The 16,634-nt window shown below is 38.7% G+C and overlaps 1 protein-coding gene across 4 annotated transcripts in view; it reads right to left on the reverse strand.

The window, feature by feature from the left end:
- RALGAPA2 (Ral GTPase activating protein catalytic subunit alpha 2) overlaps positions 1-16,634 on the reverse strand; it is a 321,127-nt gene that overhangs the window by 232,270 nt on the left and 72,223 nt on the right. For all 4 annotated transcript variants that reach the window (XM_004447756.3, XM_071211588.1, XM_071211586.1 and 1 more), the window contains 4 exons: positions 15,890-16,089; positions 8,694-8,921; positions 2,362-2,526; positions 598-738 (listed from right to left, as the gene is read on the reverse strand). In XM_004447756.3, the coding sequence (XP_004447813.1) occupies positions 598-738; positions 2,362-2,526; positions 8,694-8,921; positions 15,890-16,089 (734 nt within the window). The remainder of the gene's footprint in view (positions 1-597; positions 739-2,361; positions 2,527-8,693; positions 8,922-15,889; positions 16,090-16,634) is intronic.

Below are 16,634 nucleotides of genomic sequence, written 5' to 3' on the forward strand. Positions count from 1 at the left end.
TACTCCTAACAGCCTTCAACCTGAGTGGCACCCAAAAGGTAATCTCCCAATCCCATTTTTGATGATAAAATCCTTAGGTCTGGGGAGGTTAAGTGATGAGCAAAAGTTGCTCTTTCCAATGTTCCCAATTCATACCAACTCTATTGCCTCTAATCATTCAGATAAATCACTAAATGACATTACTCACTGCTCTTTGGAGACATAAGTCAGATGCGTATGGATGCCTTGGGTAATTTTTAAAGGTAATAACTTATAAGCTTATATTATCACCAAGCCTGTCCTGTAAATTATGTCACATTCATACGTGTTCCAAAGATACTTCTAAGATTAAATCTCACCCAGTTTACATTCACTATACAGTAATCACTCTCAAAATATTACAATCAGTTCTTATGTCTCCTTTGACTAGAAAAAAATCTTTAAAAAATGTATGTGAGAAATTGGAAAGAAAACTTCAAATGAGAATTTAAGAGCCAGTTAAGAAAGATGGCTAAGAATATCACCATACTTTAGGGGATGTTATCCCCAACAAACAAAGTATTTAAAATAACTCCAATTTGAGGGGTCCTTCTTTATGTCTCTGGCCTGGCCACATACCTGGAGTGTAGCCTGGGCGCCAGCTTTCACATTCTTATTTTCTTCTTCTACTACACAACCTCTGCTCACCGCACTCGTGAACGAGTAGGTACGTCCCCAACTGGAAGATCGCTTATGAGTACTGGAACTTTCAGACGAGGCCTTTAGAAAATGATAGTCAGTTAGAGTAGAAAGTAGCACACACTCACATACTGAATTCCCTACACTCATGAGAATTTACGAAAATATAGGTTCCAGGAGGAGAAACTTTACTCTGCTTTGCTCACCATTCTATCTCCAGTACCTAAAATAATTGCATAGCACTTAGTATGTGCTGAAGAAATAATGTCTGCCCAGTGATTGAATGATCATGTAATACAGGCCTTTAAAACGTGTGGTGATTCATTTGCTTATCTCTTCATTTTGACCTACATATGAATTATTAAAATGATTTCACCAATACAGAAAATCAAAATTATGGAATATAGATGTTTAAAAGTGTATAAGGAGGAAAGCAGATGTGGCTTAGGCAACTTGCCTCCTGCCTACCACATAGGAGAGCACTGATTTGAATTCAGGTGCCTCCTAAAGAAGATAGCAAGATGGAGCAAAAGGCAGGCATGGCAAGCTGACACAACAAGAGACACAAGAAGAAAAAACATAATGAGAGAACACAAAAAAGCAGGGAGCAGAGGTGGCCCAAGCAATTAGGGACCTTCCTCCCACATTAGAGACCTTCCTCCCACATTAGAGGTCCTGGATTTGACTCCCAGTGCCTCCTAAATAAACAAGGAAGATTAACAGACACAGCAAGTGAAAAACAACAAGGAGGGGGTGGAGAGAAATAAATCTTAAAAAAAAAAAAAGTATGGGGGGAGCAGATGTGGCTCAAGTGGTTGAGAGCCTGCTTCCCACATGGGAGGTCCCAGGTTTGGTTTCTGGTGCCTCTTAAAAACAAAAACAAACAGCAAGCAAAAATAAACAGAAAAACGAATTCAGAGAGCTGATACAGCTCAGTGGTTGAGTGCCAGCTCCCCATATGAGGTCCTTGGTTTAATCCCCAATCCCCCTACCTTAAAAAAAAAAAAAAAAGGTAAAAGTGCATAGGCCTTTGGTTACAAATAGTTTTAAGTGCTTTTTGTTTACTGCTATGACAAACACTCACTTCTGAAATTACTTTCTTGACTAGATTTCAAAATAGCTTGCCAGAAATATAAATATGACAAGTTTCTTCTGTATCTCAGGCAGATGTCCCACTTTGATGCTTACATTTATTCAACCTCTAGCTTTATCCAACATGGACTAATAGATCAATTCTGACAGGGACCCTCTAGGAGGATAGAAGCCACTCTGCAGTGAGGTTTACAATGGAGATGACACTCATTTAGTTACTAATCCTTTCCAATGTGGTAAAATTGCTTCTGGTAAAGCATTTTCTTCTGGTAAAGTCCACTACATAGGAAAGGCCTGCCGAAACATTCTAAATTTAGTTTCTCCAAACCATAAGGCAGTGACACTTTTCAATCTCATAGAAATGTGCAAAACATGACAGTTTATTAAGCAGCTCTCATATAACAATTTAGAATGTTTTGGCACACTTATCTTATGCATAAGGTAGTGACACTTTTTAATCTCATAGGTGTCGTCACAGGACTTAGCAACTAGAGAGCAGCAGATAAAACAAAAGAGATTTGTTAGCTTGTGTCCCACTGACCAGGACCCTGGACTAAGCAACACACTTTACTAAAATATATAGACTCCCAACTACAAGTGATAGGCTATTACCTCCACGTTATCAGTCTCTGAAAATCCTAATTTTTCAGTGTCTTCTTGGGCATCTTTCCTATCAGGTTCCTCCATGAACACAGGTTTGTCCTGGAGGATCCATTTTCTGTACACTTGAATTACCTTTCTTGTTACAGCTATGTCACAGGAAGGTAGCAAAAATGCCTAAAGGAAAAAGAGAAAACCCTATTCAATCCCATATAAACTCAGAGCATCACAGAGCCACATATAACAGGTATTTCAAATGGCCATCATCCATTTCAGACTTTCCTTAGAAACAAATGGCTCGTTACCATACTACACAGGGCTACACGGCTCTGTGCACACCAAAATTAACTGAGGAAAAAAAGACATTCTTTTAATATGGCCAGAAAACATAATGTAGTTTAAAAATAACTTCTGTCTTGTGAATCAATCATTTTTTTCCCCACAGAAATAACAAAAGTGCATGCCTATACAGAGTTTAGTTGGCCATATAAAACACAATATAACTGTACAACTGGGAACTTTTCCCAAAGAATAAGGAATAGACTAAGATAATAGACATATAGTCAGCAGAAGCCAATTGCATACCTCATTCCAACTGTGATCAATAATGTTACATTGGTAGTTTGAATTAGCTATGGTGGGAGCCACAGAAGTCAGCAAAGGCTTCAAACCATGACCTGCCGGCCTGCCTGCCTTCCTCCTTCCCTCCCTCTTCTCATTTCCTCCCTTCCTCTAAATGTACACTGTGTAACCCAAATACAATATCAAGGTATAGCACATTATCCTCCTCCCAGAAAGCAAATATAAAGCCTCTCTGAAAGAAAATAAAATCATAGTAACAACAAAATTATTTCTCTAAATAAACTGCTTAATATACAGTACATTAATGAAAAAATCAGAAATATGAGAAAACAAGACAACATAAACAAAATCACAATAAACAACAGGCAATAGTTTAAATACACAGGACATCCAGACAATGGAAGAATCAGAAACAGATACAAATGTAATTAAACATTTTTAAAAACAATTTAAAAACTCAGTGTATGGACTGACAACAGAATGAACATAGCTGAAAAGAAAAACTGAGGGAGGAAATTCAGAAGAAAATATTCCAAATGAAGCATGAAGAGACAAAAGAATAGATAAATCAGAAGAGATGGTGAGAGACAGGGAATATAATGAAAAAGGTTATCATACACATGGAGATGAAGAAGGAAAGAAGATAATGGGAAGAAACAATAATTGAAGAAAGAAAGTCTAAGAATCTTGCAAAAATTAATGAAAACATCAATCCACAGATTCAAGAACCACAAGGACACACAAGCAGAATAAACACAAAACATATTACAGCGTTTCTGGTCCAACAGGTAAAAGAGCTTACAAATTATCACTCCCTTCCTCAGAAGAAAAGAGCTAAAAAACTGAAAACCAACAACTCTTCTAGATCTATCAGAAAGTTAAGGTCACAGAGCAAACTGCCATCCTGAAAGATGGAGAGACGTGCAGATACAGAGGATCACAGCATACCCGGAGCAGAACTGCGGCTAGAGCAGCACCAGATAGGAATAACTGACTAACAGTTGGAACTGAGAACCGCTAGCTTGAAAGAGAAAAGCCCTAGAGGCCCAGCTTCAGGGAGGTCCCCATACTTTGGTATGTTTTACTTCCAGGAGTCCCATCAGGTTCCAGCTCATTAAGACTGGAGAATAATTCCCCTCTGCTTTCAGCAGGGGGAGAGGAAAAGTAACTCTTCTGAAATATATACAGAGCTTTCTGTTCTCCCATTACAAAGGCTTGCCCTGGAGGAAAACTATTTTACCAGACCCTAAAACCTGGGTTTTACTAGAGCCTAACTGGTGAGAGGAGAAGGAAATACTCACTTCAGATGCTCTTAGCCTTCCTGTCCCACTTAAGGAATAAAAAACAAAAACATCTAAAAAGCACTTGTGAAGATCAGAGCCCATGGATACAGGCTAACTAAAAGACCAAGACCAGATCACAGGATATAGAACACTTTCCCTCCCCCACACCTTATCAACACATCAGCAGGGCTCCCATATAACAGGGGATACAGATGAAAATTGCTAGGCTCAGACACTATTTAAGGAGTATCTTGGGAAACCCAAAGACAATAGAGGAAATGAAAACAAGGACAGATACAGCAGACATTTTAGAATTATCAAACCAGGAATTTAAAATAACTATCATTAATAGGCTAAGAGCTCTTACAGAAAAAGTGATCAACATGCAAGAATATATGGGTAACATAAGCAGAGAGATGGAAATTCCAAGAATCAAAAAGGAAATCTAAAAAAAGAAAAAACACTGTGAGAGAATTGAAGAAAGTCCTCAATGGGCTCAATGGTAGACTAGACATGAGCGAGGATAATTTCTTCAGATCTGTCATCCAGTTGTATCTAATGTACTATTAATGTTACACACAGGTTTTCTTTCAATATTTCAATTACACCTCTTCAATTCTAAAACTTCTATTTTCTTTCTATTCAGATATACTTGATCATTCGTTATGGTTTCGTGTTTCCTGCAAATATTTTCAAACTGGTTTTTTATTTCTTTAAACGTGCTAAATCTGTTAACTCTAAAGTCTCAATTACATAATCTGAAGTTCTTGTGAGGTTTTCCTGCTGCTTCTGATTTGTATGTTTAGAAAAGTTTTGACTTATAAATTCCTAAGTAGAAAAAAGAGTAGTCTGAGATTATTATACCCAGGTAAACTGCTTGTCAGGCAAAAGGAAAACATTTTCCATCACAAAAGGACTCAGGGAATGGACCACCCAGGACCTCTTCTTGAAAACACTACTCAGCGACAAAACAAGGCCAACCAAGAGGTGAAACAAAAAAAAAAATACTTTAGGATTGCAGAAATCAAAAGAAATGAATCTGTCTAAATAGAGAACCAAGACTAGACAATTCTGTACATTAGAATTCCAAAACTGACTGCATATTACAATAAATTTATAATATAATGAAATTAGGAGATGAGGAGGGGAGGCTGAAGAAAAGAGAAGCCTGCTATTTTCTTGATACTTCATAACAGGAAATCAACAAGTACAATCTAAAATTACAGTGTTCCATTAAAACATTATTCAAGCTCCTTAATATTTTTATAATCTTTCTTATTATAGAAAAATCTTTCAGCAAATAATATTTCCTGTGGTAAAGGAACATTTATTTTAATTTCAGCAATTCTTTCAGTTTCACGTAATCTTCTGTCAAAAACAATTTAACAAAGTTCTGAACTGTTCATGAAAAATTTCATTAAAGATTAATTCAGAATTAAAGATTTCATTGTCATAAAGTTATCTATTAGCCTCCCATCCCCATTCCTGGTTTGAATTCAGTCTACCTCTATCTGGTTCATCCTTTACCTGTCTCTGCCCATGCTGCCTTCCTACTTCCATTTCTGCCTGCCTATCCATCTATGCCTGCCTATTTCTATCTCTGCTGCCTGCCTGCACCTATCCACCTGTCCATCTACACCTGCCTATTTCCATGTCTGCCAGCTGACCTGCTGCATCCACCTTGTCTATCTTCTATGCCTGGTTGCCGATTTGTTTATGACTATTAATTCATTTGTAAACCTGCTTGTCTATCTATCTGTCTGCCAGTCTGCCTTTCTGTCTATGTCCTGTATTATGTCTCCTTTCTGCAGGTCTCTCATTTGCCTTTCTGTCTAGCCAGGCCAGTAGCCATATATGCATGCAGAAATCCCTAGGATGATGGTCTCCTAACATTAATGCTGGTTACTTAAATGGCAGTATGTTGAGTAATTTGCTTTTGCTTACTCCTTTATAATTATATACATATAGAAATTGTATTTATCTAATGAACATGCATTTTTCTAATAAAAATAAAGTGGCCCATCTTTTCTTGTGAGCACCTCTTTTCTCTCCAAAACCTTTTCAGGTCACCACAGGTCAATTATTTCAAGGTCTTCACCTCAGCCCCTTTCTTTCCTTTTATTCCCCTTCCTGCCTACCATTTTTCTCTTTTGCCATAAATACTTCCATCATGTGTGCATGCCATACACATTTTCAGGGAAGGACAACTTTTTACAGAAACAGCCATCAGTAAGCTCCTCTAAGAGTCTGGGAACAATACCTGCCTTGGGCTCTTGTTCACCATGTTCATTTGTTGAGCCATGTTTGGGAATGGTTTCCTTCCCACCTACATATGATTTTGCTCAAACAGAGATTTTTCCTTCCACATGTGAGAATTTAAAAGAAAAAAAAAGAACAAAACTCTGCAAGTTGAAAGGAAAAGGCAGGAGAGAATAGCTTAGAGTAGTGTAAAGAAATGAAGATTATTGGTATGAGTAACTAAAAGAGTAAAAAAAAAAACAAAAAAATTAAGTTATGACATATAACACCCAAAGGATAAAATGGCTAAAGTAAATACTGCCTTTATGGTAATAACACTGAATGTAAATGGATTCAACCCCCCAGTGAAAAGACATAGATAGCAGAATGGATAAAAAAGCATGATCCAAACATATGCTGTTTACAAGAGACTCACCTTAGACCCAAAGAAACAAATAGATTCGAAGTGAAAGGTTGGAAAAAGTTATTCCACGCAAGCAAAAACCAAAAAAGAGCTGAGGTAGCTGTACTACCTATATTGGATATAGGTATCCAATATACTAGCTATATTGGACAAAACAGATTTTAAATGCAAGGCTGTTATACAAGACAAAGAAGGACACTATTTTTTTTTAAGATTTTATTAATTTTTTTATTCCCCCCACCCCCCACCCCCAGTTAGGACACTATCTTAATAAAAGATGCAATCAACCAAGAAAAAATAACAATCATAAATATCTATGCACCTAACCATGGTGCCCCAAAATATATAAGGCAAACACTGGCAAAACCTAAGGGAAAAACAGAAGTTTCTACAATAATAGTTGGAGATTTCAATGCACCACTCTCATCCATAGAACATCTAGGCAAAGGATCAATAAGGAAACAGAGAACTTGAATAATATGATTAACTAGATCTAACAGACATATACAGGACACTGTAACTCCAAAACAGCAGGATATACATTCTTCTTAAGTGCTCATGATCATTCTCCAGGATAGATCACATGTTGGGTCACAGAACATGTCTCAATAAATTTAAAAAGACTGAAATTATACAGCGCATTTTCTATGGCCACAATGAAATGAAGATGGAAATCAATTAACGGGCAGAGAACTGGAAAATTCACAAAAATATGGAAGTTAGAAAATTATCCTACTACGAAGTATATTCCCAGGAGAACTGAAAACAGGGCTTGGACAGATATCTGTGCAATGATGTTCACTGCAGCATTATTCACAATTGTCAAAAGATGGAGGCAACCCAAGAGTCTATCAACTGAGGAATGGATAAACAATATGTGGCATGTACATACAATGTAATATTCATGGAATATTAACTGCTGTAAAAAAAGGAATAAAGTCCTGATGCATATGAAACATGGATGAACCTTGAGGACATTATGCTGAGTGAAATAAGCAGAAAGAAAAGGACAAATATTGTACAATCACACTGATATGAATGAATTATAATAAGCAAACTCATAGAGTTAGAATCTAGAATACAGGTTACCAGGACATAGGCTGGGGTTAAAGAATGGGGAGGTGATACTTAACTTGTACAGAATTTTTATTTAGGTTGACAGTAAAGGTTTGGAAATGGATGGTGGTGATGTAGCACATTATTGTGAGTGTAATCAAAAGTACTGAACTATAGAGGTGAATGTGGTTAAAAGGGGAAACTTCAGGATGTATATGCTATGATAAAAATTAAATGATAAAACATAGGACTGTATAATACAGTGAACCCTACTGTAGATGAAGGACTATAGATAATAGCACAAATATAAGAATGTCCTCTCATGAATTGTAACAAATATACAATACTAATTCAAGGTGTTAATAAGGGTGGTATATCAGAAAAAAATACACTTAATGTAAATTATGGACAATAGATAATAGTACAACTTTAATAATCTTTCATCAATTGTAACAAAGGTAGCTACTGTTTAAAAAAATAGTACTATTTTTTAAGAAGTGCTATCATCAATTGTAACAAGTGTTCCACACCAATGCAAGTACTGGTGGCAGGGTGGTAAATGTAATCTGTATTTTATGCATGACTGTTTTGTAAACCCACAACTTCTCTAATAATTTTTTTTTAAATCACAGCAACAAAACCCATGCGAAAAATTAAAAGTGGAATTATTTATTAATTTCTGTAATTTAGCCTGATTCACTAGCAGTATTTCTTGGAATATTATAAGAACTTTTGTGAACTTATAACACACACACACTAACCTGGCGAAAGACTTCATTGACGAAATTTACGTAACCTCGTGTTGACAGGAGAATCCGCTGCACCATCTCATACACAGTGCGGTGCTCCTCCTCAATACTACAAAGGCTGGAACTACTGAGCCTCCGGTCCGACAAGGTGCTGCTATTAGAATGGGCTTTGTCCTGCTCTGCAGGCCCGCTACCGTCCAGCTCTGGTGCCCTTTCTTGCAACGCACCACCACCAACTGTCTGGAAAAAAGTCATCACGACTTCTGAGTTATCCTCAGAAGAACTCAAGAACATCTGGGGGACTTATAAAACCTTGGTTACCATCAATTTAGAGTGTGCATGGCAGGCTGCAAACCAGGCTCCAGGACCTGTACTTACCAAATTTCTAATTCACTAATGAATCCCTCCCCAACACAGTTATTTTTGCAGGAAAACTATTAAATTATCAGGGAGGATCTCTGAAACTTTACCAACCTAAAAAGCTTAATTTACATTTGTAAAATCACAGAATCAATTAATGTGCAAAGTCATTGTATTATCATTATATTAGGTCTCTACACTTCTGCATTTCCTCTCTAGTCACAGATTTGAAAATTCCCTGTAATTTCTGCAGCCATAACAGTATGAAGCATTAAAACTATGGTGGCTCCTTGATCAAGGAGTGCTAGGATGAATCTGGATCAGAATCTCAAGTCAGGCGTACTAAAATATTTAGAAAACTTTAAATATTTGGAAGAATTTAGGAATGCAAAGAAATAAAATCTTTCATGCCATGACTTACAAAGTTTAAAATTAACATTTGATTTCTGCTTTCATTTCTCCCTAGTACTAAAGATCTCCATAAACATAAAATACAATTTTGCTCCATCTCTGTAAACTCTATTATTACTCTTTCCAGTGTCAAAAATATAGAAGCTAAATAACACTAAAAACCAACCCACTGTGAATATTTTTGTACAAATGATAAGATATAGTCGTACAAAATTATAATTTCAATAACTACCAAGGACAGTTTGAAAGCAAAACAGATCTCCAAATATTATTCTCTAAGGAACATGAATGGAAGATTATATTAACAATAATTTCTCTCTCCTTGCCTTAGCTACTAAGCCTGTGTGGCTTATCAGAGGCACTGTCACATTGTGAAATGTGCTACCCCATAGAAATTACATCATCTTTTTGATGGATCAATCATCTTCCACAGAAAAATACAATTTTACTCAACTGTTGTATTCATCTGACTCTTAGTGGCAATGAACCAAGGATGCAGTAAATGTGGTGCAGAAAGAGGCCCAAAACACCTATCAGAAGACTTGCTTCTATATGTTTCTACCTGTACGGCAAGTCACTTAACTTATGGGAATGAAAAAACATATAAGATGTAAGGTTAGATTAGGGTTAATATCACTTGTGGTTCAATGAAAATCAACATTTACTTATGTAGCAAATTAAAGGTGGCCACCACAAATTCTGTGGCATTTTTCCATAGGGAGGTAAAGCCTCTGTCCCCTCCCTGTGATCTATGTGGATGAATTGTATGACTTACCAGTCCCAGAATAAGAGGAAGTGACACGGTGCCAGTTTCAGGCCCAGGCCCAAGAGGCTGACAATTTACTCTCCCCACCTCTGGGAACATGTCCTCATGGAGCCCTGTGCAAAAGTACAGCTCTCCTGCTGGAGCGGCAACACAGCAATCTCTGAGACTACATTTCTTTTTGTTTGGGCAATGATTACCAACAGGAGCATCAGTTCACCACAGATTTAGGTCCATTTCCTCCCAGATTCCAGCAGGAATTCTCAACTGTTATTTATAGCATGAGTTGCTTCTGGTGGTAAATGTAAGATGATTTTTGCTTCCCTAGGGTGTAACGAAGCCCCATGAGAGAAACTAACCTATCTGCTTGGACCAGGCCTGCGTTGGCAAGGCCCAGGGCACTGTGTGCCAGAGGATGCTGCTTCTTCCCTCCAGTCAGCCCTCACCACGCCCTGGCATCCTCCCGAGCCCACAGCTCACACTGTGTAGGGTGGTCACTATGTAGGGTGGTCGACGTGCATGATTCACTTGTTCTAATGGGTCATCCATGAAATAACAATTTCAAGAAACCTGCAGCTCATGGGTCACAATGAAGGGCTGGCTCAGAATTAGAAAACGTGGTAGTTTAATCACATAACTAAAGATTTATCATGCCAATAAATAGGATGACCTGTCTAGCCATCTCAAACTTTCTTTTTCATTCCCTAATTGACTTGCTTGGGCTTTCATGTTTAATTTATGTGCATATAGCATTGGTAAAAGTAGGTCTGTTGAGATTTAAAAATCACCTACTCTTTTTCTCTAATGCATGTCAAAGTACTCCTATTTCACATAAAAGTGGATTGCTAAGGAATAAATTACACCTTACTAAAAAACTATTTTCAGCACAGATTTGAAAGAGGGACTTTTTTTTTGGTTTCCAACACTGTATGGGATGTATAAGCAGTTGTATGTTCATTCTTCAATGAAAGACAACACAGAACAAGAAAATTTGTTAAGCCAGATTCTTTCAGAAATAAATAAATCTAGAAGGCACACTAATTCCTTCCCTCCCTGATAAAAAAATACCTTGAAAAATATTAGTTTCAGATCAAGAGGGAAAAGTAATTTCATTTTTAAAAACTTCATACACAACCTATAACATAGTGGCAAAAATGTAATCTCTATACTGAAGCAGTACTTAAAATAATGTTTTAAAGGTCTTTTACAAGAACAGCATATTGTTTGAAAAGAGAGCTTGAACATTCTCTGTAGGTAGTTAAAATATATTAAATTTGAAATAACACAAAAACTATCAGGAGATAAAGTTATAAGTGCTTTTATTTCTATAACCTCCATTTCAAAACTGTGAAATTCAATAGTTTAAATTGCCTCTTGCCCCTCTGTACAATGTAAATGAAGAATGGAATACAGTGGACATGTGTGATGAGGTGGGAAACACAGGTATAAGGCTGAGGAGGGAATACAGGACACAAGGATGGTTGTTAAAATAATGCCCCCACCCCATCCCCAAAGATGCCCACATCCTAATCCCTGGAATCTGTGTCTATGTGGCCTGACACAGCATAAGGGACATAGACAGATGTGATTAGGGATGCTGAGATGGGGAGATGATCCTGGATGATCCAGGTGGGCCCGATGGAATCACGAAGGGTCCTTATATGAGGAAGACAGGAGCACAAGAGACAGAGGAGGCAACGTGATGATGGAAACAGAGGCAGGAAAGGATGTAAGGCAGGGCCATGGGCCAAGGGATACAGGCGGACGCCAGAAGCTGGAAAGCACAAGGACACAGATTTCTGCCCGAGAGCCTCCAGAAGGTATGTAGCCCTGTCAACACTTTGATTTTAGTCCACTGGACTGATTCTGGACTTCTGACTTCCAGAACTGTAAGATAATAAATCTGTTGTTTTAACTGAAGTTTGCAGTAATTTGCTATAGCAGCCATAGGAAATTAATACAGCAACATGCTCTCAAGTATACTGACAGTCTTGACAATGACAATGGCCATTTCTCCATGCTGCCTTCTGCAGGGACTGGTAGCAGAGTGGGTACAGATGGTTGTCTGCCCAGCATCCAGCCCCCTCCCTCCCAGAACTCCAGGGCTGTGCAGGTCTCTCCACACCCCCCACCTACACGCCCTGGGGCAGCCCAGGGAAGTCTTGGGAAACTGAACTCAGCCATAGCACAAGGGACAGTCATTTTAGGGGGCACCAATCATGGCCCCTCTTGGTCCAATCACATACCCTGCTTTAAACCAATCAGGGCCTGGCATTTCCTTGTGATTGACTGATCCAGGGGTGGGCAGGAAACCTAAATTGTTCCACTCAAGCCTAAAGGGAGGGGTTCTGTATTTCTGTGAACAAGGAAATCAGCACCCCAGCTGCTGGCAGGCATCTTGCAGCTGTGAAAACAAAATTGTCACAGGGAAAAAGCAGGGTAGGCAAGAGAAAACTGCAGAGAGGCATGAAGAAAGCTTGAATGAGCCTTATTCTTAACCAGTTTCTCACCATGAACATCTTTTTTATGAGATTAAAATATTGATTTTATGTTTAAGATAGTTTGAGTTGGGGTATCTTTTTCTATTAGGATTATGTAAAGAAACCATTCTATTTGATTCAGGAGGTCAAGGCCATATGATACTATAAAAAAACTAATATAAGTAGATGATACAACTGTGAAGAGTCAAGGAAAAATTCAGAGCCATGACAGAGTGGTTAATTTGCTGTTCTTGCTACTAATTATCATCCAAATACATTTTTTTTTAACAAAAAGCAACTTATTTTCCATAGATACAGGGGGTGATTTTCTGAAATCAAAGAGGAAAGTGGGAAAGTGTTACACCCTTTAATTTAGGCTAGTTTGAATTGAGTGGACAACTACAAGAGATAAGGAAAAATTTGCCAAAAAGCATGACTGAGTTTCTCATAAATAATTTCATACACATTTCTTGTCTACCTAAAGGTTTTTAGCTTCCATCTACCTGACAGGTGAATCAAAGTATCGAATTGTGGTTCAAAACTAGCTGCATTTCTCTTAAATCTGGTGAGATCCAGGTCCATTTCTTTCATTTCTATTTCCTCTTCAGTATACTGCCCTTTTATCTCCTTTGTCCACTTTTCAAGTGGGCTGTCTTCATATCAATTTGTAGGCACTACTTATATGCAAGAAATATTAACTCTTTTAACAGTCATGATGTTACAAATGCTGTTCAAGCTATTGTTTGGATTTGGCTTTATGTTACCTTTTGACATAACTTTTTCCTATTTTTTTTTTTTATAAATTCAAACCTCATTCCCTCCATGACATCTGGGTCTTATCTCTACTTATAGTGGTCTCCTACCTTCCAAATTTATATGCTCCCCTAGATTTTCTCCTATATTCTTCATTATTTTGTTTTTCATATTTAAACCTTAAATCAGCCTGAAATGTTCTTATACAATACAGAAAGAGGCAAAGTTCTAACCAATTATGCCACCATTATTCTATTAAATTAAGCACCCTTTTCTTTGATGTAGGTTGGTACCATCCTTTGTTTTTTCTATGAGAACAAACACTTGTTCCTCAGGGTTAATCTATGGTCCACATCTGGAAACCTATACAATTTTATCTTAATCCCTGAAAGTCAAATGCCTGTGTAGGTTTGCTAATCCTTCCTGGGACTCAAGGGTCCTTTCAGTGTGAGGTGTGTCTCCTTGTCAGCTCAGATAAACATTTCTTCTTGTTATTTGCTGATACTTTCTATTTTCCTTCTTCCTTCACAGTATTTGCAAAGTAGGTCTCAACTTGTCCTCAGGTCTTTATTAAGTTCTGATTTCTGCCTCTTTGAATTTTTGCTCAGTGTTGTGGAATATTTCTTCAGAAAAGCAATTATGTTCTCAGCAATAATCATTACCATTTTCGGTTTATCTCCTAACACATTTTTGAGACATTTAAGCTTTTTAAACGTTTTTTCAGCAAGTCTTTTGTTGTTCTTATTGTAATTGTACCTCCCTTGGGTTTTTTTTTAAAGATTTATTTACTTATTTATCACCCACCCCACCCCGGTTGTCTGTTCTCTGTGTCTATTTGTTGCGTCTTCTTCTTTGTCTGCTTCTGTTGTCTGCGGCATTGGAATCTGTGTTTCTTTTTGTTGCATCACCTTGTTGTGTCAGCTCTCCGTGTGTGCGGCACCATCCTGGGCAGGCTGCACTTTCTTTCATGCTGGGCAGCTCTGCTTCCAGGGCGCACTCCTTGCACGTGGGGCTCCCCTAAGCAGGGGACACCCCTGTGTGGCACAGCACTCCTTGGGCGCATCAGCACTGCGCATGGGCCAGCTGCACACGGGTCAAGGAGGCCTGGGGTTTGAACCACGGACCTCCCATGTGGTAGACAGACACCCTAACCACTGGGCCAAATCTGCCGCCTCCCTTAGGTTTTAAAAAAAATAAGTTTCGGGAAACGGACTTTGGCCCAGTGGTTAGGGCGTCCGTCTACCACATGGGAGGCCCGCGGTTCAAGCCCCGGGCCTCCTTGACCCGCATGGAGCTGGCCCATGCGCAGTGCTGATGCGCGCCAGGAGTGCCGTGCCAACAGGGGTGTCCCCCGCGTAGGGGAGCCCCACGCGCGAGGAGTGCACCCATAAGGAGAGCAGCCCAGCGCGAAGGAGGGAGCAGCCTGCCGAGGAATGGTGCCGCCCACACTTCCCATGCCGCTGACGACAACAGAAGCGGACAAAGAAACAAGACGCAGCAAAAAGACACAGAAAACAGACAACCGGGGGAGGGGAGGGGAATTAAAATAAATAAAAATAAATCTTTAAAAAAAAAAAAATAAGTTTCTGCTCTAACTCCTCAATCAGTTCTCCTTCAGTGGAGCCACATGGTCTAGACTCTCAGTTTGGTATTTCTCCATCAAGGCACATGGGCACTGCAGGTCTGTGAATCCCCCAGCTCAAGCCTGGGTCACATTTCTGAGCCCTCCAGTGCATTTCTGAGCCCTCCAGTAGGTAGACAAAAAGCACATGGAACTGTGACCCCCACCGCCAGCCCTGGTGAAGGGGATGCTCCCTGACCTCCACAGTGGTGGTACTCTACAAAGCACACAGTTGCTAAACCATTCGGCCTGCACACAGGAAGAGGTCCTCACCAAATGCCTGACGGGGGAGGCAGATTCTCTTTCATGGCTCAGTAACCATCTCAGAATTCTAAGCTGCTGATCCACCCCTCCCTGAGATTCTAGAGGACACTTGCCAGCCTCATGGGTCCTCTCCATGGTCAACCTGCATGGTCCTGGAGGGCCTTCCAGGTACTAGGTACTGTAGCAGGCACTGGGACTGGCAAAGGCACGATAGGCAGGGCCTCGGTCTTCTGTTCAGAAGTCACTGGTAAGTGAGTGAAGGAGTGAGAGGGAGGGACAGCTAGGAATGGGCACACAGCAGCCATCTTCTATGAATGCCTCCCTCGCCCCTGAGGTTGCTGTGACATGGAAATTGCAACAGCACCCAGCAAGTGCTTCTAATTCATAGCTTCTTCTAAAACTCAGCATTACAGACAGGGTGTGCTGAAAAAAATGGATTCCCTAATAACCAACAATCCATAAGAACCAATTACCCTAATAATCAATTACTTTCATTATGTGTCAGTGTGTTTTATTACGTAAGTATTCAGAAAGAAAGGGATGATGGATGGCTTACCTGGATAATTTTAGGCAGTACATCGACTCCATTTTTAGTGTTCTGCATTGCAGTTAAATACTTTTTTTCCAAAAAGAAAGTCACAATCCATTTAATAAAAATCACACGAGCTGCCATGTATGGAATTTTTGTACTGTAAATGTTTTCATTGTCCCGAGTTGTACTAATGTACAATGGCTTTGGTCTCAAATGGGGGACGTCTGGGAGAAAAAAAGAACACATAACTAATTTAGTGAATCTTAACATTATCTAACTTGTACAAATGTTTCAGTTTTCAATTGAAAAGACATGCATTTAGTTGCCTAGAATAACAAGAGAGACCAAAGAATCAGAAATGATTAAAAATGCCATCTTTTGGTAGGCTAGCTTCTGATTCCATTTTAGAATCTGACCTAGAAGTTGAGGTGGTAGTTGTTATTGTTTACATACAGCTATGGTATAGAGTTGGGGAAAATTAAGCAAATAATACTTTTTAACAATTTTGAGAATTTATATGAAACTATAATAGTGAAAATGTTTCCATATATATTATATTATACCTACTTTAATCTTATTTTGTGGCTGGAACAAATGTTAAAAAGCATGTGCAGACATTTTTTCATCATTTTAAGTATTTTAACATCCAACAGTGTACTGATCAAATCTACTGAACTTTAGTTTTATATCTTTTTCTCTTTAGACGAAATCCAGGGAAACAGAAGCTGTATAATCTATTTTATGGCTAAAAGAATTCAGAAAGTCATGC

This window comes from Dasypus novemcinctus, chromosome 24, assembly GCF_030445035.2.
Source record: "Dasypus novemcinctus isolate mDasNov1 chromosome 24, mDasNov1.1.hap2, whole genome shotgun sequence".
NCBI lineage: Eukaryota > Metazoa > Chordata > Mammalia > Cingulata > Dasypodidae > Dasypus > Dasypus novemcinctus.